The sequence below is a fragment of the Dendrobium catenatum genome, unplaced genomic scaffold, assembly GCF_001605985.2.
Source record: "Dendrobium catenatum unplaced genomic scaffold, ASM160598v2 fragScaff_scaffold_1608, whole genome shotgun sequence".
In the NCBI taxonomy this organism is placed as follows: domain Eukaryota; kingdom Viridiplantae; phylum Streptophyta; class Magnoliopsida; order Asparagales; family Orchidaceae; genus Dendrobium; species Dendrobium catenatum.
The window spans coordinates 6724119-6746710 of NW_021320070.1; the positions used below are offsets into that span (position 1 = coordinate 6724119).

A 22592-nucleotide genomic window follows, 5' to 3' on the forward strand; every position below is an offset into this window, starting at 1 on the left:
TTTTAGTAAAAAAATAATTCTGGTGTGTTTTATTCCTGTATGATATTCTTGGGGTCGTTGGTTTAATTCTGAAAATTGGCTAGAATCAGATTGTATTTCAGCGCAGGCGTTTGACGCAAAATTTATATGCAAGTAGCTAATCCTGGATTTTTAACAATTCTTGAGATATCATTCAGAGGCAGTTCTGACTAGATTAATAAAAGAGGACTCTTTCAAAATCGCTGATTTTTGGCTACATTTCCTCTTCAATCCTGCTTTTTTTTGCGGGTAAGTTGGCGAGGCCAGATTTCAAAGTCGTTACTTTTTTGCTAGTGATGATGATAAATCTAGGCTACACTATGAAATTTAGCGAAAAAGATTATTAAAGATATTATGAAAGGAGCGAGATCGGACAACAGAAATATGAACATTTCCGATATCCAATTTAACTTTTAGATTTTTAAAAAGTCAAATTTTAGCCGTCCACTTTCAGAGAAATTGTTTCGAAGTAAAAAATGTTTTATCTTGGAGAAGGAAAGAATTGAGAAGAAAGTGTGGTCTCGAAATGTGGAGGCCAACGCAAACGGTTGTCGGTCGGAAGTAGAAGGAAGCAAGCCTTAACAGATTTGTAACCAAGAAAGTGGGGCCAAATCGCTAAATCTGAATGATGCGAAGATGAAAGAATAAGACTTGAGGTGGAAGATTTTTGGGGGAGTGAAGATAGATTGCCCTTCACCTAGAACCTATTCCTAAGGAGGTTGTAGCTTTGAGTAGAAAACAGGGTATGGGAGAGGCGCAAGGAGGGTTACGCATCGAAAGAAGGGGTACTGCATTGAGAGGAGAGGACAAAATTTGAAAAGAGGAGGAGCTTCGTATGATCGAATGAGTGCTGAATTTGAAATGAGAGAGACTGATTATATGAGGGGTGCTAATTTGAAAGGAGAATATGGTAATTTGAAATGAAAGGTTTGCATATGAGCTTAGAAGAGATTATTGGGACACTTTGGGGGGAACGCACCTCCTTGGGTAATGAAAAAATTATGGAGAAAAACGGGGGGATCTGAAGGAGATCTGAGGGTAAAAGAAGCTTAAGAATGCATGTTTTTAAAAGGAGATGAATGCACATGGGTGGATATATAGGACTGGAAATTATCCTTTACTGTCAATGAGATTGACGGAGGAGAGACTGATGGTGAGGTGTTCCGCAGATGTGGCTTCGGAATGGGGATAAGCGTTTGGCATGGGCTAATCCAGTGGAAGGGATAAAGGCGACACCAATTACGGACATTGGAGGGTGGGAAGTTTAAGAATTCTTGTTGGATTGGACGTTTCTGAAATCAGCAGGGGAAGGGGATTTTTCTATGAGCAGTGTATTTGCACTATAATTGGGACGAACAGGAGGGAACAAATTGTGAAAGCTACTCCAGTTGTGAGTAGTTTGAGCCCTAGCCAGAACCAACTGGACCTGACTTTCGAAGATGTGTTGCTTGGAGGAAAATTTTTATGAAAGCCTCAAAGACCATGCAAGATACCCTCGGCTAAAACATTGAAATCTTACGCTATTAGAGTGATGAGACATATGTGATATGATAGAGAGAGAGGCTATGAAAACTAGTCCCAGGTTAGTGGAGGATCCAAAGGCAATCTTTGGTAGAGAGGGGCTGGAGGTAGCAGCTCAGAGGTGTCGTACCAGAATGACCAGCAACAAATTATTACTTTACTTTTGGCATGCCAAGGACCGACACTATGGGTGATTCTTAGGTAGATTCAAAGTGTTAAAGTTGTACTGACGAAAGTACATGAAAGAAAACTATTTCAAAAGAAACTCACAAAATGAAGCTACAGAGAAAGAGGGCAAAAGGGGTTGTGTTTTCCAGTATTGTGAAGATAGAGAGGTATACACCAGAGCAAAAGGTGTAAGGGCCATACTCTTCAGGTTTATTACCCTTAAGACTTTTAAGTTTAATTTGTAATGACAAGGAAAATTGAGAGGGGAGCCGTTTTTCCACGTTGCAGAGACCAGAGGTGGGTATCTATGGAGGAGAGTATAAGTAGAGTCTGGGTCCCTCATTGGATTGGCTCTTGGGGACTTGATTTGGAAGGGGTACTAATTAGAATATATTTTCAAATAGAGTAAGACATATTTGGGGATTAATTTTGAGGGGTTAATTAGCGCAAAATTTTCCTAATTGAATTAGTCAGCTGATTTGGGAGAGCTGGAATTCATTAATAAAATATTTTCTAATTGGAATTAAGGGCGAAATTTTGGAGCTGTAATTTAGAGTTGGGTACATTAAATTATGAAATATTTTTGTAAGATTGAAGAGGAGCAAATTTGGGATGAGGGATATGAGATGGCGATTTAGGCACAATTAGTCATATACGCTCGACAGAATAGCGACATTTCGAAGTAAGGAACGTGAGGCATAAGGTGGCGGGCAATGGAGCAAGAGATTGTAAAATGAAGAGAGCTACAAAGGGGACAAACACAATGAATTTTCTGCTTTTTTTTGTCATCTACACTCCGCCGAATTTAGAATCTACTATGAAAGAGGACAGAAGAAAATGGGATTTCTAGATATTTGGACCAAAGTTGCTTAAGATGATTTTGACCGGAGTTTCAAATTTGATTTTTTTTATTCAAATTTAGAAATTGATGTCTTTAAGATTTTCATTATTTAATTTATTATGAGTAAGAATTTCTTACCCTATTTATTGTAGCGCATTCTCGGTCACCTACTCTAGATGACAGTTCATCCAAATGACCGCCCTCAAGATTCATTATATGACCATATTACTATGAGACGTGCTAGAAAAGCTCCTAAAGGATTTAGTTTCTACCATCATACATCAATTCGTACACTATATCCCATTGGTTCTTCATTAAATGCCCACATGTGATATCTGTGCTATTTCTTGCCCAGTCCATTAGATCATTTATTTAATACAAACTATGATTCATAAGCAGTCCAAACCACTATAAATCATAAATCTCCATCTTTTAGGACTAATTGTGAGGGTACCTCTCATTTTTTATATAATACATCTAGGACAGGTATAATTAATAACTTTGAAACCGGACACCCTTGTCAAAGGATACACCCTTCTTCCTCTTCACTTCAAGCAATCAAGGAGATAGTGATGAGGCAGCTGGTACATTACACTACTCACCTATTCTGACTCTCTTCACAAAACTCATAGAAAGCTAACCACAACCAGAGTTCAATTCAGTTCCTATAGTAAGACTCAGGGCGATGCCAATTGTTTTCTTCCTCCTCCCTTTCTGGTGAAGACTATTACCGCATTCACAATTCAACCAAAAGTTGGGAGAAATAATGAGAGGACTGGGCACTGCACAGAGATTGTCTAAATAAATTGGGAGACGGCACTGCAGATAACATAACCAATGGAAAAGAAAAAAAAAAACAAATAGAATTGATGAAATGCACATCGACATTTTTCTTAGTTTGTTTTTCATCTTTTAATCTATTTTACTAGTTATTTCTTAACTTACACAGTATTTTTAGAAGGGGACTCAGTGAGAAGAAAACAAAAGTGGTGCCATTCAAGCAATGAGTTCCCATGCTCTTATTGATGAATTGATGCAGAAATGTATCGTTACTTCTACCTAAAGCATGTCTTTTTTTTCTGTTGTAGTGATTCCAAGAAGCCAAGGCCTGATGACCATGGATGCTCCTTGCGTGTTTCTATAAAAATCTAACCTTTTCTACTAACGCATCCAAAAAGAAACATATTCACAATTATAATGCCAGAAATAAAAAATAGATGTCGAGGAGAATAGACAGATATATGCCTAGTTGCAAAGCAAACTTTAAAGGACTTCAAAAAATCAGATGGACATGATGAAGCGATAATATTCCAAGAGAAGGGAAACTTCTAAACAGGCAGTGTTATATTGTAATCATAAAAGGCTGAGTAGTAAATATTATGAAATAATATAGAAACAATTTCAAGGTGATCGTACGTAACCAGTGCGGCAAAGGTGAGCCTTCTCTTAGAATATTTCCATCACGCTCCAATCTAGCTATGGGAAAATCTGGAGGTGTCAGACTGCTTCTCTTACCAAGTAAAATTGGCCAGGCCCACGTATCAAGGAGGTTCTGCCATAGCCAGATTAAAATCGTCTGATGACTGTTCAAGATTTTCATCGGTTAGTGCCCAGAATTTGAAAGAGCAGAAAACCATTTTTTTGACTTCCGCATTCCTCTTCCAACAGTCCTCTAGTTGATGCAGCTGAGCAAATTCCAAATCTCTTCAGCATTCAATGACAACATCAATGGAAGGCATAGGAACATCACCCAATCTCAATCACTTGAGTTGGCAAGAAAACAACGTGTTTCTCCAGATTTAAATTTTTCAGGGCTTCTATTCTCTTCACCTGTTTCATGCGGCCATGCAGCAGCCCACAAGTATAGCTATCAAATTTTGTTTGATATCGACTCAAAATCCTCTTCTACGCAGCATGAAGGCTGGTGGCAACTGCTTTTGATTCTTTATAACTGGGTAAAAACAGATATACTTTCCCCCAGAAGTCAGCTTTCATCATGCTATCCTGCAACCAAATTAAGATCCCTAGCGACAAATCTTCTATGAACTCTAAAAACTATATGAGAATGCTAGCGCAGGTAAGCATAATAAGTGCCAAGTTCACTGAAGGAAGGACTGTGCTATCACTCTACCAAAAAGAAGCTCATGCGATCAACTAATAAATGACGAGAACAAGAATGAACTTCATTTTTCTTATTGGTTTATCAATAAGGTCAGTGAGATGAAAATTACTTTAAAAGCATAACTTATCAGCCAGAAATTCCATCTATATTTACTGGAATCCCATCAGTAAAAATTCAAAAAGAAGCCTCATTCCACGAGATTATATTCTTAAAAAAAGAGGGGGAAGGGGGGGGGGGGTCAATTTTTTACTGCACTACACATATTACCTTGAATTTTCTTACTCACTTGTAAAAACCTCAATCGATCATTCCTAGAAAGGACGCAAACATAGAAAAGTTCCTAGAGATGCCATACAACACAAATCCTCGTCACTATTGGAATAAAAATTTTGTGCAATGTATCATATGCACGTTCTAGTGAAAAGCAAAACATGGCAAAATGCTAGATAATTTTTGTATACGGCACCAAAAACCGTCTATTCTAACATGCAACACACATTTGCTACTAATGTTATGGGCCCAACTTTGTAGAGTAGTGTTTATCGTCAAGTAAAAAAGTCGAAGGAATAATTTTCCTTTTTGTAAGCATGCCTCACAGACAGATTTGGTGGAGAAATGGTGATAGGGATGTTCTTAAGGCACATGGAATTATATAACAATAAAAAAATTGCATGAATGGACAAGGCATAGAAAACTGTTAAAAACGAATGGATCTGAGAGGGAAAAGCTTGAATTTTTATTAAGCAATCTACTCCCTAATTTATGATCTATACAAGGTGTATCGATTAAGGAAACAAATACATCTTATAATACATGAATATAATTATTCTTTAAAATTAATGGAGGAATTAATGCAATCATGTAGTCTTCCCACCGGATTTAACTGTTCATAGCCGTGGATACTTTGGGATCGTAAGGTTGAGATTTAAAAACACTTTCCCTCAAGCTGGGAAATATGGATCGTCATTCCGCAGCTTGTTCGATCATTTTGGAGGAAGACAGAACTGTCCAAATCCTTTAGTAAGGAAATTCTGCAAGTTGATCCTTTGATGATACATGGTCAACACTTACTAGACCACTGTTAGTTTTTCTTTAATAAAATGTCTGTCCACTTCTATGTGCTTGGTCCTTGTCATGCTGGACTTGGAATTGTGGGCTATGCTGATTTGCTGATTTTATGTCAAAGTGTTAGCTCATGGGCTCATCCCACTTAAACTTTTAGATCTTCTAGGATTTTTTGAATCCATAGTAGCTCAGATATCCAAGGCCATAGCTCGATATTCTGCTTCTTTGCACTGGAATGCTCGCCACCACATTCTGTTTCTTCCTTCTCCATGTTAATAAGGTTTCCTCCAAGAAATGTGCAAATACCTGAAGTAGATCTTCTATCAACCGGGTGATCCTGGCGTAGTCGCCATCCGTGTATACTTCTAGGTCATTCCACGATCTCTCTTAAAGAGAAATTTCCTTTCCTGGTCTCCCTTTAAGGTAGTGCAATATCCTGGTCTACTGGCTTGCATGTGAATCTGCTTTGGATTCTGCAATAAATTGACTGACCATTCTTACAGAAAATGGGCTATGTTTGGTTCAAGTGTGGGAGAGGTAGATTCAATTTCCCCTACAGTCTTGGTAGGCCCTTTAATCTACATCTTGGATCTTCTTTAGCTTCTCCAGTTTAAGATTAAGGTTCTACTCGGTGTTGGTGCTGGTTTACAAGGCTAGTTTACAATGTTTCTCTAGAAGATCTTCTTGATGTATTTCTGTTTGTGAAATGAAGATTCCTTAGCTGGAGTGAGCTACTTCAATTCCGAGGAAATATTTTAGTCTACCAGTTCTTTTGATGTCAAATTCCTTAGTAAGACTTTTCCTTAACCTGGCTTTCTCCTCTTCATTATTTCCTGGTCAAAATAATTTCATCACATACACTAAATAGTATTGTGACTCCCCCTGAGTCTGGTGTTTGAAGAATAGTGTATGATCCCCTTGACTCTGTCGAATATCCATTTAGGAGGCATGAATTTAGAGATCTTCCGAACCAGGCCCATGGTGATTGTTTGAGTCCCATAATAAGAACTTTTTCCAGTTTGCATACCTTATTATTTTCAGATTTTGTCTTAAAACCCTGTGGTAATTTCTAATATCTCTTTCTTCTAAGTCCCCATGCAAGAGAATGCATTTTCAACTCCAATTGCTCCAGGTTGCCATTATATTTGGGCTGCTAGTGAGAGTAGTATTCGGACAGTATTTCATCTTGACTACAGGCGCAAACGTTTCTTTGGTAGTCAATGCTGTACGTTTGAGTAACCTTTGCCACTGTCTTGCTTAATAATCTCTCTAGGTGTGGCATCAGCATTGCATTTTATCCTGAAATATCCATTTGCAACCAACCGTTTTTTCCCTATCGATAGAATTTGACGATCTCCCAAGTTTTGGTTCTTCCTCCAGAGCCCTGCATTTCCATCCTTCATAGGCATTTTTTACCAATTTTTATTAAGATACAGGCCTGCAGAAACATCTTTAAGGGATAAATAAAATGGAATTATCTTTCCCTACTGTAAAGAAAATTTTTTGTGTGATGATGAGAAGTTGTTGAAGGAAATAGAAGTTGTTTATAGGGTATAAGGGAGTGGTGAGAACTTACCTTATTTCCAGGAGATGGTTTTCGATCTTGGATCTTCTTTGGAGCACAGCTTGGACTTGTCGTCTGGAAGTAAACCCTTTCCAAATCTAAATGATGTTTGTCATTTGTTTTCCCTTTCTTGGGGTTTCAGGTAAATTTTTCTGAGGTGGGTGGAGGAGTCAAGAGGTGCTAGTTTCTTTTCCTCATCTTTCCTCAAGTTCAGTCTCCCCCTGAAGATGAGTTTTTGAAAAATAGGAATTTCTGTTCAGCGAAGGTAACATCAATAGAGACAAGATTTTTCTTGTAAGGCGGATGATAACAATTTATACCCCTTTTGGGTAGCAAGAGTAGCCAATAAAGATGTACTTGAGTGCTCTTGGATCTAAATTTTCCTCGTCCTGGCTATGAATATGAACATAGGCAGTGCATCAAATTTTTGGTGTAAGATTACTGATGGGTTCGAAATTCTGGGTAAAAAGAGGACAAGGTCTCCATTGGATTTTGAGGCCTAAGGCTGTTGAATGTAGTCGGTAATATGAGATATGTTGCAGTTAAAAGGGCTTCCCCCAATAGGATTTGGGTGTATTGTAGTGAAATAGGAAAGCTCGGGTAGAGGCTAGTAACGGTGACCATTTTTCCTTTTCTGCATCGCCATTTTCGTTGTGGGGTGTGAAACAAGGAGGATTCATGGATGAATCCTTCACTCTGGAAGTAGGCAGGAAAAGGGTTGGTTGAAAATAATCTTTGGCATATATCGGAGGCGAAAAACTTTTTATTTTTTACCCCGAATTGGTGTTTTTGGATCATGGAATGAAATGTGGGACAAATGGTGCCAACATCGGATTTTTATGTTTAAGGAGATAGATCCAAGAGACTCTTTGTGCAATCATCATGAATGACACAACCAACGTGCCCCAGAGATATTGGGAATTTTAAGGGTCGCCCATATACACTATGATAAGGAGAAAGGAGTGCACATCTCTCACTTTTTTTGGGAAAGAGGTTCTTTTATTTGTTTAGTCACCTCCAGGTTTTCACAATGAAATATTTTATTGTCTAATTATGAAAAAGTTGCGGATACATATGTTTAGGCATCAAAAGATGGGTGTCCTAGTCTTAAATGAGTTCCTATCGACTAAGGATAAAAGAGCAACTCTTTTTTAGATTGGTTTTGGTTCTTCCAGGTAGTACAATCCTGCTTTCTCCTTAGCAAGGTCCAATCTTCTTCCCCGATCTCTCGGTCCTGAAAATAAGCAATAAGTAGGATTAACAATGCTTGACAATTATGGTCATTGGTAAGTTTTTGTATTAGATATCTGGTTTGTGGATAATTGTGGTACGGTGGTGCACCTTTTTTAGGGTGAGGAAATGGTGATAGTATGATGTCTTCTTGGCCAGCTACCGTGGTAGAAGAACCATCAGCAGTGATGATTTTTTTGTTGTTGGGCAAGAGTATAGTTTTATGAGGTTGGGTTAGTGGTGGATGTCAATATGATCTGTGGGCTCTGAATCATGATCCATAATTCCTTTAAAGATTTCTAGAAGCACTTAAACTAATTAGAAATTTAGAGTCTTACCTGAGAGTGCAAGTGAACGAAGAAGCATTGGTTCTTTCAAAGAGATACCCAGGAGTCGTTTTCAATTTATCAATACTCTTCTTTATTGAATTCTCCAAGACTGGACTGAGCTTCTGGCTTACTTGTAGTGTTGTTGGCATGTGATGGTACCCCTTGTTTCACCCTTTTATTCCATCTCTGTTTGGGGGTTTTCCAATGTAATCTTCCAACATGTTTTCTTTTGTTGTTTTTGACTTTTTTATGCAATAGCTGCACCAAAAGTGAGCTATTTATCTTTTGGATTTTGAAGAATCTTTAACCTTTCTTCCTTCCATGATGATTCTTTGTTCATCACCATTGCTGAGCTTTTCAATGCCTTTAGTTCTAGCAATCACTCCTCGTCGACTTTCTTCCTGCTCGGATGATAGAAATAGTTTCGTTAAGTGATGGTGGTCTCCTCCTTGCCGAGGATCTGAACTCTAACTTGATCAAATTCTGCATTGAGTCCTGCAAGAAAATCAATAAACTCTTCTTTTTCAATAAAGTTCTTTAGGATCGCAGCATCCTCCGAACATCTGATTTCATGCCTATAGTGATCAAGTTTCTTGCACAGATTTTTGTAGAATGGTGGCATATTCCATCAAGTCTACTCCCTGCTTTTGTGCTTCCAACACTTTGGACTTTAACTTCAAAGATTTGGGCCTGCATCAACGAGCTTTCGAGTAGGTTTGTCTGCAGCATCCATATGTCCTTTGCTGTGAAAGGAACATAAAAGTATCACTTTTATTTCTGGAGTCCCATGAAATTCGCAATAACCATGACATAATCATAGAGTCTGCTTTCATCATGCCCCAAATTTGGGATCTCCTTCTTTCGGTCCTCCTCTAAGGAGAATGATGTATTTTACCTTTCCCCTTCAAGTAGGTCTTCACAAATTTGAGACCCAACTTTCAGGTATTCTTCCCCATTTAGAGCGATAGGAAGGTTGGTAATGCTTTGAAGGTCACCTCGTCTTGGTGCAACCATCGACTCCTCATTTTTGGCTCAACGCTTTGGGAGGAAAAATTAATTTCTTGTCATTGGAAAGCAATTAAGGCTTTTCCTAAAAAAAAATTTTCCTTTGTTCGACAATAAAGGGTCAAAGGATTTTTTTTTTCTTTTTTTTTTTTCTGGTTTTACTAAACCAAACCGGCGAGTCTTTCAAAAAAATGCACAGACACGGACACGGCAACACGGATACGACACGACACGGACACGGGACACGTCAATTATTAAAAATATAGGACACGGACACGGGTTGTACACGTTATTATAGTTTTTATATTTAAAAAATAGTGTATAAAAATTAAATAAGTATAATTTAAAAATAATTTAAAAATAATAAGTCATTTAACTAGAATTGTGCTTAAAATGATTAGTATTAGGATGTCGAGAGTTAGGAGTCGATGTCGTTTATCAGTCACCGAGAGGAGACGAAAATACCATCACTGCCAAAAAGAAATGAAAATGATAATATTCGATGATTGAGTATTAAGTGCAGACGTTGATTTGGTGTTGTGGATAGGAAATAAGAAATTTATTTTAAATCCTGCCAAATACAAGAAATTATATTTAAAAAAATTCATAAAATATTTAAGATACGCGTGTCCGACACGCGTGTCCAATTTGTATTTGATATTTATTAATCGGACATGTTTTCGACGTGTCCGACATGTGTTGGAGGAGTGTCGGGCGAGTGTCGTGTCGGACACGGTGTTGGACACTGCACGCCTCTTTGAGGAGAAGTGTCGGTGCATCATAGGATACGAGAGGTCGAAGGTTGGGAAAGGAAACCCAAATTGGAATGATAGGGGATTCCACCTCAATATCAAATGTAGGAGACCATTTAAACAGTTTCATAAAGCAATTGTTCATAAAATAAGAACGGTGAGCAAAAACCCTACAATAATCCAAATCATTCAGCAGCTTAATCAACACATGGTTTGGATTAAGAACAGTAACCGAGAAATCACATATTAGTTTGATATTAAAGAAAAACTTCATAATAGATTCAAGAGAAGGTCTACGAAAAGGGAATTTCCCCACCAAGGCGAACTCGAAAGGGGCAGAAAGCGCTAAAATTTCAGCTTCTGAAATCAATAACGATGGCATCCCACGTAAAGAGGAGATTTTAAGGTCAGGGAAAGAAGAAGACTGAGAATCACAAGCTAAAGCATTACGAAATGATCGAGAAGCCTTCCCATTCAAAAACCCGGGATCGGCGAGGCGGTTACCAGCCATTTTTTGAAAAACCGACCGAAAATCGAACGAAAAAAAAAAAGAACTAGAAAGCACAACCAGAGAGAGAAGGCAAAGGGAACTTCCCTGTGACCAGACCAGGAGACGGAGGCCAGAAATTGAGCGCCTAGGAGGAGAACGGCTAGGGAGGAAGAAACCCTAGCAGAGTCATTATTGCTTATATTCCTTCTGTCTCAAGTTCCCTTGGGATTTAAGGAAGCGATCCAAATACAACACAAGAATTGAAAAAAACATCTCAATATAATATTTGAATCGAAAGAAGTATCTAAAGTGATCACAATTGATTTGCTGATTCTTGAAGAGAAGAGGAAAATTGGACCATTTACATGGCACTAGACTTAAGCAAGAACATCAAACATTTAATGTTTGGGATGAATAAAACTCTTGGTGATATTTTGGATATGAAACTCTATAATTCCGAAGATAAGTGACACATGCATTTTCCTCCATTCAATAAATGAAATATGAAAAACAATAAATCAAATGTTTTCCAAAGTTTGTGATTTCACACAAATGTATGAAGAAAAAACCAAGATCCCATCCACAAAAAAAGGAGGATTTATCACAGAATATTCCAACCTATTTCTATGTAAAAAGATGGATTATTATCATCACTTCCAAATAGAATGCAGCAAAATGATACTTCTTAAAAAGTTTGTTGAAAAAGATTGAACATTGTTAAATCTCAACCTTACGATCCCAAAGTATCCACGGCTATGAACAGTAATCCATGGGAAGACTACATGGATTGCATTAATTCCTCCCATTAATTTAGGAATAATTATATTCATGTTATTATAAGAGTTATTTGTTTCCTTATCGATACACCTTGTATAGATCTATAAATAGGGAGTAGATTGCTTAATAAAATTCAAGCTTTTCCCTCTCAGATCCTCGTTTTTAACAGTTTTCTATGCCTTTGTTCCATTCATGCAATTTTTTTATTGATTTATAATCATGTGCCTTAAGCATCCCTATCACATTTCTCCATCAATCTTGCTGTGAAGGCATGCTTACAAAAAGGAAATTATTCCTTCGACTTTTTTACTTGTACAAAGTTGGGTCCCATAACATTAGTAGCAATGTGTGTTGCATGTGTAGTAATAGACGTGCTTTTTTGGTGCCTATACAAAAATTGATCTAGCATTTGCATGTTTGCTTTTCTACTAGAACGTGCATATGATACATGCCCAATTTTATTCCAATAGTGACGAGGATTTGTGTATGGCATCTCTAGAACTTTTCTATGTTTGCGTCCTTTCTAGGAATGAATCTTGAGGTTTTTACAAGTGAGTAAGAAAATTCTAGGTAAATATGTGGTAGTGCAGTAAAAATTGACTCTTTTTTAAGAATATATCTCGTGGAAATGCAGGCTTCTTTTTTGAATTTTTACTGATGGGATTCCAGGTAAATATAGATGGATTTCTGCTGATAGTTATGCTTTTAAGTAAATTTTCATCTCACTGACCTTATTGATAAACAATAGAAAAGATGAAGTCATTCTTGTTCTCGTCATATATTAGGTTGATCGCATGAGCTTCTTTTTGGTAGATGATGCACAGTCCTGTCCTTCAGTGAACTTGGCACTTATTATGCTTTACCTGCGCTAGCATCTCATTTAGTTTTTGAGTTCATAGAAGATTTGTCGGCTGAGGATCTTAAATTTGGTTGCAGATGATGCATGATGAGCTGACTTCTGGGGGGAAAGTATATCTTGTTTACCCAGTTATAGAAGAATCAAAGCAGTTGCCACAGCTTCATGCTGCTAGAAGAGATTTTGAGTCGATATCAAACAAATTTGATAGCTATACTTGTGGGCTGCTGCATGGCCGCATGAACAGTGAAGAGAAATATGAAGCCCTGAAAAAATTTAAATCTGGAGAAACACGTGTTCTTCTTGCAACTCAAGTGATTGAGATTGGTGTTGATGTTCCTGATGCCTCCATGATGGTTGTCATGAATGCTGAGAGATTTGGAATTGCTCAGCTGCATCAACTTAGAGGACGTGTTGGAAGAGGAATGCGGAAGTCAAAATGTGTTTTCTGCTCTTCAAATTCTGGGGCACTAAACCGATTGAAAATACTTGAACAGTCATCAGACGGATTTAATCTGGCTATTGCAGACCTCCTTGTACGTGGGCCTGGCAATTTACTTGGTAAGAAGCAGTCTGGACACCTCCCAGATTTTCCCATAGCTAGATTGGAGCGTGATGGAAATATTCTAAGAGAAGCTCACCTTGCCGCACTGGTACGTACGATCACCTTGAATTGTTCTATATTATTTCATAAGATATTACTACTCAGCCTTTGTGATGATTACAATATAACACTGCCTGTTTAGAAGTTTCCCTTCTCTTGGAATATTATGCTTCATCATGTCCATCTGATTTTAAATTTAGGCCCCCCTTAAATATATTTTCTGGCTCCGCCACTACTTGGAATATTATGCTTCATCATGTCCATCTGATTTTTGAAGTCCTTTTAAATTTGCTTTTCAACTAGGCATATATCTTCTATTCTTCGGACATCTATTTGTTAATTTTCTGCGCATTATAATGGTGATATGTTTCTTTTGTTGGATTGGTTAGTAGAAAGGTTAGATTTTATAGAAACACGCAAGGAGCATCCATGGTCATCAGGACCTTGGTTCTTGGAATCACTACAAGAAAAAAAGACATGCTTTAGGGTAACGATCATTCGCATTCTTCATCAATAAAAGCATGGCTCATTGCTTGAATGGCACCACTTTTGTTTTCCTTCACTAGTCCCCTTCTAAAAATACTGTTAAGTAAGAATAACTAGTAAAATAGATTAAAGATGAAAAAACAAGAAAAATGTCGATGTGCATTCATCAATTCTATTTGTTTTTTTTTTTCTTTTTTCCATTGGTATGTTATCTGGTCCTCTCCAATTTATTTGACTAATCTTTGCAGTCCAGTCCCTCATTATTCTCCCAACTTTGGTTGAATTGTGATGGGTAAAGCTCACCCAGAAAGGGAGGGAGGGAAGAAAAATATTGGCATCGCTTGAGTCTTCTAGTGAACTGAATGAACTCGGTTGGGAGCTTTTATGAGTTTGTGAGGAGCTATTAGTGTAACCAGCTGCCTCAGATATCTCGTTGATTGCTTGAAGTGAAGAGAAGGGTGTATCCTTTGACAAGGGTGTGCGGCTTTCAGTATAATTACTTGTCCTAGATGTATATAAAAAAAGAAGGTACCCTCAATTGTCCTAAAGATGAGGTATTTATAGTGGTTTGACTGCTATGAATCATAGTTTGTATTAATAAAGATCTAATGGAGCTAGGGCAGAAATAGCACAGATATCATGTGGCATTTTAATGAAGAACCAATGGGATTAGTGTACGTTGATGTATGAGGTAGAACTAAACTTGGAGCTTCTAGCACGTCATAGTATATGTCTATAATGAATCTGAGGGGCATTGGATGAACTGTCATCCTAGAGTAGGTGCCGAGAATGCGTGCAATAAATAGGTAAGGAATTCTACTCATAAAAAATTATGAAAATCTCAACACATTTAAATTTAATAAAAAAAATCAAAATTGAAACTCCGGTCAAAATCATCATACTTTGGCCAAATTCTAGAAATCCCATTTTCTTCTTGTCCTCTTTTCATAGTATGTTCTATTCGGCGTTGTGATGACAAAAAAAAAGCAGAAAATCATTGGTCTGTCCCCTTTTTAGCTCTCTCATTTTCAATCTCTTGCTCCATGCCCGCACATTATGCCTCACTTCCTTACTCACATGTCGCATGTCTAAGCTATATGCTATTGTTGCTAAACGCCATCTCTATCCCTCATCCCAAATTTGCCCTCTTCAATTACAAAATATTTCATAATTAATCCCCTCTAAATCAGCTCCAAAATTCGCCTTATTCAATTAGAAAATATTTCTTAATTAATCAGCCCCCAAATCAGCTCTATTCAATTAGGAAATATTTCCTAATTAATCCCCTCAAAATTAATCCCCAAATATGTCTTCTTCAATTTGAAAATATTTCTTAATTAGTCCCCTCCAAATCAGCCCCCAAGAGCCAATCCAAGAGGGACCCGATCTAACAATACTCTCCTCCCATAGACCCACCTTGTCTGCAAGGTGGAAAAACGGCTCCCCCCTCAATTTCCTTGTCATTACAAACGGTAATAACCTGAAGAGTATGGCCCTTACACTTTTGCTCTGGTGTATACCTCTCCTCACATCTGAAACACAACCCCTTTGCCCTCTTCTCTTGTAGCTTCATTTCTGTGAGTTTCTTGAAGTTTTCTTCATGTCTTCCTCGTACAATCTTTTCCTTTGGAATCTACCTAAGAGTACCCAGTGTCGGCTCCTTGGATGCCAAAAATGTTGTGGTCATTCTGTACGAACCTCTTGAGCTGCTACCTCCAGCCCCTCTCTCCAGATGCCTTTGATCCTCCACTAACTGGGCTAGTTTCATAGCCTCTCCCAAATCACAATGTCTCATCACTCTAATAGTCGTCCGAATCTCTGTTTGAGGCTTTCATAAAATTTTCCTCCAGCACAATCTTCGAAAGTCGGTCCAGTTGGTTGGCTAGGTGCTCAAACTACTCACAGTACTTCACAATTGTTCCCTCCTTCGTTAGAGCAAATAACTGCTCATAGAAATCCCCTCCCCTGCTGATTCAGAAACGTTCCAACAAGTAATTCTTAAACTCCATCCAAGTCCGTATGGGTCGCCTTGTATCCCTCCACTGGTACCATGCCAACGCTTTCCCCTCCAAGCACATCTGGGTCACCATCAGTCTCTCCTCCGTCAATCTATTGACAGTAAAGGATATTTCCATCCTATATATCCACCCATGTGCATCATCTCCTTAAAAAAACATGCATCTTAAGCTTCTTTACCCTCAGATCTCCTTCATTCCCCCTGTTTTCTCCATAATTTTTCATTACCCAAGGAGGTGGTTCCCCCCAAGTGTCCCAATAATCTCTTCTAAGCTCGTATGCAAACCTTTCATCAAATTACCATATTCTCCTTTCAAATTTAGCACCCCTTCGATCATAATCAGTCTCTCTCATTTCAAATTCAGCACTCATTCGATCATAGATAGCTCCTCCTCTTTCAAATTTTGTCCCTCTCCTCTCAATGCAGTACCCCTTCTTTCATGCGTAACCTCCTTGCGCCTCTCCCATACCCTCTACTCAGCTCCTCCTTAGGAATAGGTTCTAGGGAAGGGCATTCTATCTTCTCCCCCAAAAATCTTAACCTCCTGATCTTTCCTTCGCATCATCAGATTAGGGTTTGCCCCACTTTCTTGGTTGTCTGTGGCTTCCCTCACCTCCGACGACACCGTTTTGGGTTGGCCCTCGAGCAACTTCTTCAACTTCTCCTCCAAGATAAAACATTTTTTATCAATTTTCTCGTGGACGGCTAAAATTTGACTTTTAAAATCTAAAAGTTAAATTTGGATATCGGAAATTTCATATTTCAGTTGTCCGATCTCGCCTTTCAATACTTATATCTTTCTTCCTATCATAGGTAGCCAGATTTAGTCATCACTAGCAAAAAATAACAACTTTGAATCTGGCCTCCAAATAGCAAAAAATAGCAGATTGAAGAGGAAATGTAGCCAAAATCAGCGATGAAGACTTTTATTTCAGTCTAGGAAACTGTTCTGATACCAATTTAATAGGAAGTGCTTGCATAAATTTTGGAAAAGCCTTGGCTGAAATCTGATTTCAGCAATTTCAGAAAACCAACGACAAGAAAATAAGGAATAAAACACACAAGAATATTTTTTTACTAAAAGCGTTATGAAAGAAAAAATAAGATACAAGTGGATCTTCAATTAGAGAGGAAGATCCGACTCTCCCAAATTTTTAGCTGTTGGCTAGAGCTCAAACACCCCTAAGAATAATCTAATTCCAGCAAACATCACATACCCTAACCCTAGGGAAAACCCCCCTACTTAAAGCATACAATAAGCATCAAATACCCAAATAACCCTCTCCCAATTTCCTCTCAAATTTATCTTATTTCCTTAATTATTTCCCTCCAAAATCAGCCCTCAAATCAACTCCAAAATCTGCCCCATTCAATTACGAAACATTTCCTAATTAGCCTCCTCCAAAACAGTTCCAAAATATGCCCTCTTCAATTAGAAAATATTTCATAATTAATCCCCTCCAAATTAGTCCTAAAACCTTCCCTATTCAATTAAGAAATATTTCCTAATTAATCCCTTCCAAACCATTCCCCAAATCAGCCACCAAATTTTGTCTTTTTCAATTAGATTATATTTCTTAATTAATGTCATCCAAATCAGCCCCCACGAGTCGGTCAAGGAAGGGATCGGCAGGGTCCCTCAAGGAGGGACCCGATCTAACAGAATGCTTGGATGATAAATCCATTGCATAATGCATTGTTGCTAATCAGACTCTCAAAGTCAATGACAAAAATACAAATGCCTTTGGACTATTAAATTTTTTTGTCTACTAGGAGACTTGTATTTTGTTTTTTAAGAAAAGGATAGAAATATATCCCATATATTTTATAAAATGGGTACATGATAAGTTAGAAATTTAAGGAAGAGTCAATAAAGGGAGCAAACTCCTGATACAAGAGACAAATGAAATGCACATTTGATTTTGTTTTCCAAAAGGGGGGTGTCAATGTGACGAGTAGAGATTAAACCTATAACATAGTTGGAAGTTGAGGTATGAACCATTAGGTCAAGCCCAATGCAATTTGGGAGATAATGGAACCTTTAGATCTTGTACGGTTTGCCACCAACACGCACGTATTTCTCAGGGCACAAAAATATTAATCAAAACAAAAATATGGGCAGATATTCCGAGCTTAAAAATCAATATAAAATCTCGCAACATCTATAATCTAGAGTTTTATATTGAAATCAGAAGTAATTAACCATCGAGAAGTTTTATTTATGAGAATGCATTACAGTGAACCATCTGGATTTGAAGCATACCGAAACTGAGAATTTATCTTAATGCAGCATATGTTCAATGGCTTAAAAGCAAGCAAGAAACTTTTTATTATTTGCAAACTTAGGTGGTCCAACGCAGCAGTGTTTTGGAGTGCTTTATAAATTCCTTGCCCCTGTTCCCCTGCAATGAAGACATTTTATCGTACACCTCTCTCTTTAATCGAACAAGCTATATTTAATTGTACAAATATCTTGCCAGTTATTAGCTGCCGGTCTTGATGCAATCTGGTATAGCAGATCCCAGTGGTTATGATTGAATTCAATTTTCAGATATGTAGGTGCTGCTCATTTTCCATTTGTTTTTTTCATTTCTACCTCGGAAGGCTGTGTTTGGTATGAAGGATTTGAAAGAGAAAATAAAATGAAGTAGAAATGAAAATTTTAAAACAAATTTAGTTGAAATTAGTTTTCGCCTACTTGTTTCGTTGAGGAATTGAGTGAAAAAATAAATCTTTTTATTGCTTAATTGATGAGAAATCATTTGCTCGTTTTTTCTTAGTAGGGAATATATGAGTTACAATGATGACCTAATAAAATTTTCTTATATTTCACTAGGGTTGAGTAAGAATTTGCCAATGAAAAAATATTTGTCTATATTTCTTACAATAATCCAATTTCTTATGAATAACATTGAAACCAAGCATCAAAGATGAAATTACGAAGCAAAATAAATTTACATCTACCCCTATTTTTTCAAATGATTCATACCCTAAATGAGAGTTGTATTTGCAAAGCATAATTGCAGTTATCTAAATTCATGTGCTTGGTAACCCATGTGGCATTGTTCTCTGCCTTCCAAGTAGAGGAGAAAGTCCAAATTCTATAAAAAATATATTAGAAATTTTCCCGTGCAACTTATTTGTTCCAATCATGATACCTTTCTGAGTATTTTATTATTGCAGAAAATTTTGAGTATTTCACATGATCTGTCCTCCTTCCCAAAGCTCCAAGCCGAGCTCAGCATGCGGAAGCCGCTGTGCATTTTGGGTGATTAAGACTTGCAAATCAAATGGATCCAGCAATTCATAAAGGCTGAAAATTGATAGTAAGGCTCTTAAAATATGCCATAATTTAGAGGCATGTATAGGTACGCTTCTATGTAATTTATCTCCTGTTGGGTGACCTCTTTATTTTTAATAGGTCTCAACTAGAAGTTTTTTATATGAAATTTTCACTGTATATTCCATTTTCATAAATTAATTAACAATATAGGAATGTGTTGGTGATAAACATCCCAGAATTAATTAAACCTTTTAATAAAATATCAAAAAAAAAATTTAATAGGATTTAAGGTTTTATTTTTCATCTCCATTTCTTCATTGTTGGTTCGGCTTTGTGTGTCATGTGAAGTAGAGTTTTGAAAGAGTTACTCCATGTTTCTTCGCCTCCTTTGACAATGATAGAACAAGTCTTCTGCTAGGGTGCTTGAGTGAAAGTAACAATCTCTTTTCCCCTTTCACGTGCTTCTTTGGCTAAATTGCACTAAAGTAAAGCTGAGAAGGAATGTGATTTAACTTTTTGTAGAATTTAAAGTTGCCATTTTTTTCTATTTGGCATTATTTATGCTAAATTATGTTTAAATCTTGCTCAAATTTATTGATGTAAGTTTCTTTAGGATTTAAAGTTGTCATTTTTGTTGTTTGACAAGATATTTATGCTTAAATCTTGATCAAGTCAACATATTATTTATTATTTTATGGTATTATATATATATATATATATATATATATAGGGTCATGTACAAAATGTCGCACATCGCTCCATGCGCTTTGCCCCATGGTTCCACGAGAAATTTTGTGCAGTGGTGCGCCATTTACCATTAACAAATATGATTATTGGCGGAAGTCGAGGTCGAGGTTGAAGTTGCGGTTGTAGCTCAGTGGGGAAGGAAGCAATATTGCAGCTCGATTTTTCAAGAAAAAAATTAAGGTTGATGTAGCAAAGTTGCTTTAATACAGGAAGTGATACATGCGTAGCTATAATGACGGCAGTATTTAATGGTATATGTAACATTTGTTTTTTTTAAAGACCTGAAATAGTACTCTAAATTTTATCTTAAAGATATGAGCTGGCTCATGAGCCCATGAGCTAAGTTGCCCGTGATCAGGTGGATACTAGACTTGCTCGAGATTGCTGACACATGGCTTTCTTAAAAAATAAAAAATAACCATTCTTATCACCACTAGTTCCTCTTGGTGGTCCAACCTCCTCCAGCATGGGTGGCTACATACTGATTCCATATGAGGGCGAGTTGGCAATGTTGGACTGATTATATTGAGAAGTTCGATTGTGCCACCTCATGAACAGTGCTTGCCAAGGCTAGGACCTGATGATAAATTTCATGCAGCGACTCATCTAGCATGCCTTTCAGCAAGGGGCACATCATCAGAAGTCTAAGATGAGCAGCCTTCGCATTATTTGGCTCAACCTTCGCCGCCTAAATTGGATCAACCACTATTGCCTTTTTTATCTTCTCAATAACTTGGCTAGACTTCGACCTTTCATCTTCTATTGCTTTGAATTTGTGGAGAAGGGCCTTCCATAACTTCTGACTATTCACATCAGCATTCTTTGTAGGGCTTGACTAAGCTATCTATCATGTGACCTAAAAGTATTAAGTCATGGTAAAGGAAAGGAGCAAGTGTGGCCCTCTCACTACACTTCATTTATAGCCAGAGATGGTACAGAAGTTAAATCAACGTCATTATGAGAATTTTGGATGAAGGTGGTCTTTTCAAGGCAATAGTAAAAGTAGGACATTAATGTCTATTTAGTTTCTATTTGTGTTTGATGGGAATAGTGAATGCTTTTCTTCTTAATTCTCTTGTGTTTTTTCACAAATCGCTTTTAAAAGGAGCAAGTGAATTAGAGAACTAAATGTATATCCGCATATGCCTACCTAAGTAGGTTGTAAGTACCAAACATCAAGCTTGAGGAACGCGACTAGGAGAAATGTTTGCCTAAAGCAAGCCTTGTCATGAGGGGAGGTCGCCATAATTAGGTTATGAACAAGCATGTATTAGCCTTAATGGAGCTTGCAGCAAATAAGCTTGCCCTTGGAGGGTCAAATCAGGGGTGCGCATATTATTAACAAGTTTGACTAATGAATTCGCTTTAATAAGCCTTCATTATAAGGGGCACTCAGCCTAGGAGGGTTCAGCTTTCTAAGTAGTTCTCCTTTATTATAGCCATCCACCTTGTGTGGATATCCCAACTATGATTCATTTCCTACTCACTAACCATACTTATGTAGGACTAAGTGAAATAAGTCATGCAAATAGAGATTTATGCTAAGATAACATCAAAGTCAACAAAATAAACTTCATAAATACATTAAGAACAATAAGAAAATTTGAACTATTAGATCATATGATGGCAAGAAGCTAATAAGTAAAGGCTAAACAATAACAAAAGGTGAATCAATTTAGACTAGCTAACATGGATTGGCACAAGTCCAACATTTAATTAAGGGATTAGTCATTAGAGTATTCGTACACTCAAATTTAAGTAGAACTTGACAGATTAATCAACACATATGAGATGATGTTACTATAGATTAAATGAGAAGACTAATAGTTAGTTAGATGGAGAACAAGGGGAAGGTTTGATACGTAGCTCATGAATGGGAGGAATGGAGTCCTTGATGAAATGATGGCTAGTTTCTCTTTGGCTTGCCCTTGAAACCTTTGCTCTATGTTGAATCAATATCCTTATACCATTAGTAGAAGATAAGTTTCCTTGGAAAGGTAGAATAGTGAGGAGGGAAAAGAAAGTTTCAGCTATATAAGGATTTGGAAGTGGAGATTTCACTATTTTGGGGTTTGGAGGGGTGAACTAGGCTAGTTGTTTGGGGAGGAGGATAGAGATAATTTGGCTGATTTTAATGGCTTGGAAATGAAGAAGTTAGGTCGGGAAGTGAAGAGGTGTGGTCTGGCTACTTGGGTAAGAGAAATGGCTGATTTGGTTTGCTTTGGAAAGGGAAAAATCAGCTTAGGAGGTGAAGAAGTGGGGCTGGTTGCTTGGGGGAGAGAGAGGGCTGATGTGGCTTGCTTGGGAAGGGAATTAGTTGGCTTGGGAAAGGGAAAAGTTAGCTTGGGAGGTGAAAATGTGGGGCTAGTTGCTTGGGGAAAAGATAGTGCTGACGTGGCTTGCTTAGGAAGGGAAAAAGTTAAAGTGGATGTGGATCTCCAACGGTCACAATTAATAGAGATAAATAATCAATTAATGTGAATTAATTTCAGAATTTGGGAAGCCCAAGGGTTAAGGGTGTTGGGGAGAAGGTGGAGGCGGATAAAAATGAAGAGAGGCAGGTGTTTGCTGGTTGAGGGCAGAGCAAGTTGCTGCAATTGGGGGCTGTTTGGGCGACTAGGGAAGGAGAAAAAAAAAAAGAGATAGAGAGGGAAGATGATACCAACCAAAGAGCTCACACGCTGTTGGGTATTTCTTTGCCATTCTCCAATTGACTT

General features: G+C 37.6%; 1 protein-coding gene across 9 annotated transcripts in view; it reads left to right on the plus strand.

Moving 5' to 3' along the window:
- Positions 1-19412, plus strand: part of LOC110106390 (ATP-dependent DNA helicase homolog RECG, chloroplastic) — a 108654-nt gene extending 89242 nt beyond the window's left edge. For all 9 annotated transcript variants that reach the window (XM_028700949.1, XM_028700945.1, XM_020836282.2 and 6 more), the window contains 2 exons: positions 12819-13391; positions 19029-19412. In XM_028700949.1, coding sequence (XP_028556782.1) covers positions 12819-13391; positions 19029-19121 — 666 coding nt within the window. In that variant the 3' untranslated portion in view covers positions 19122-19412. The remainder of the gene's footprint in view (positions 1-12818; positions 13392-19028) is intronic.
- Positions 19413-22592: the final 3180 nt, after the last annotated feature.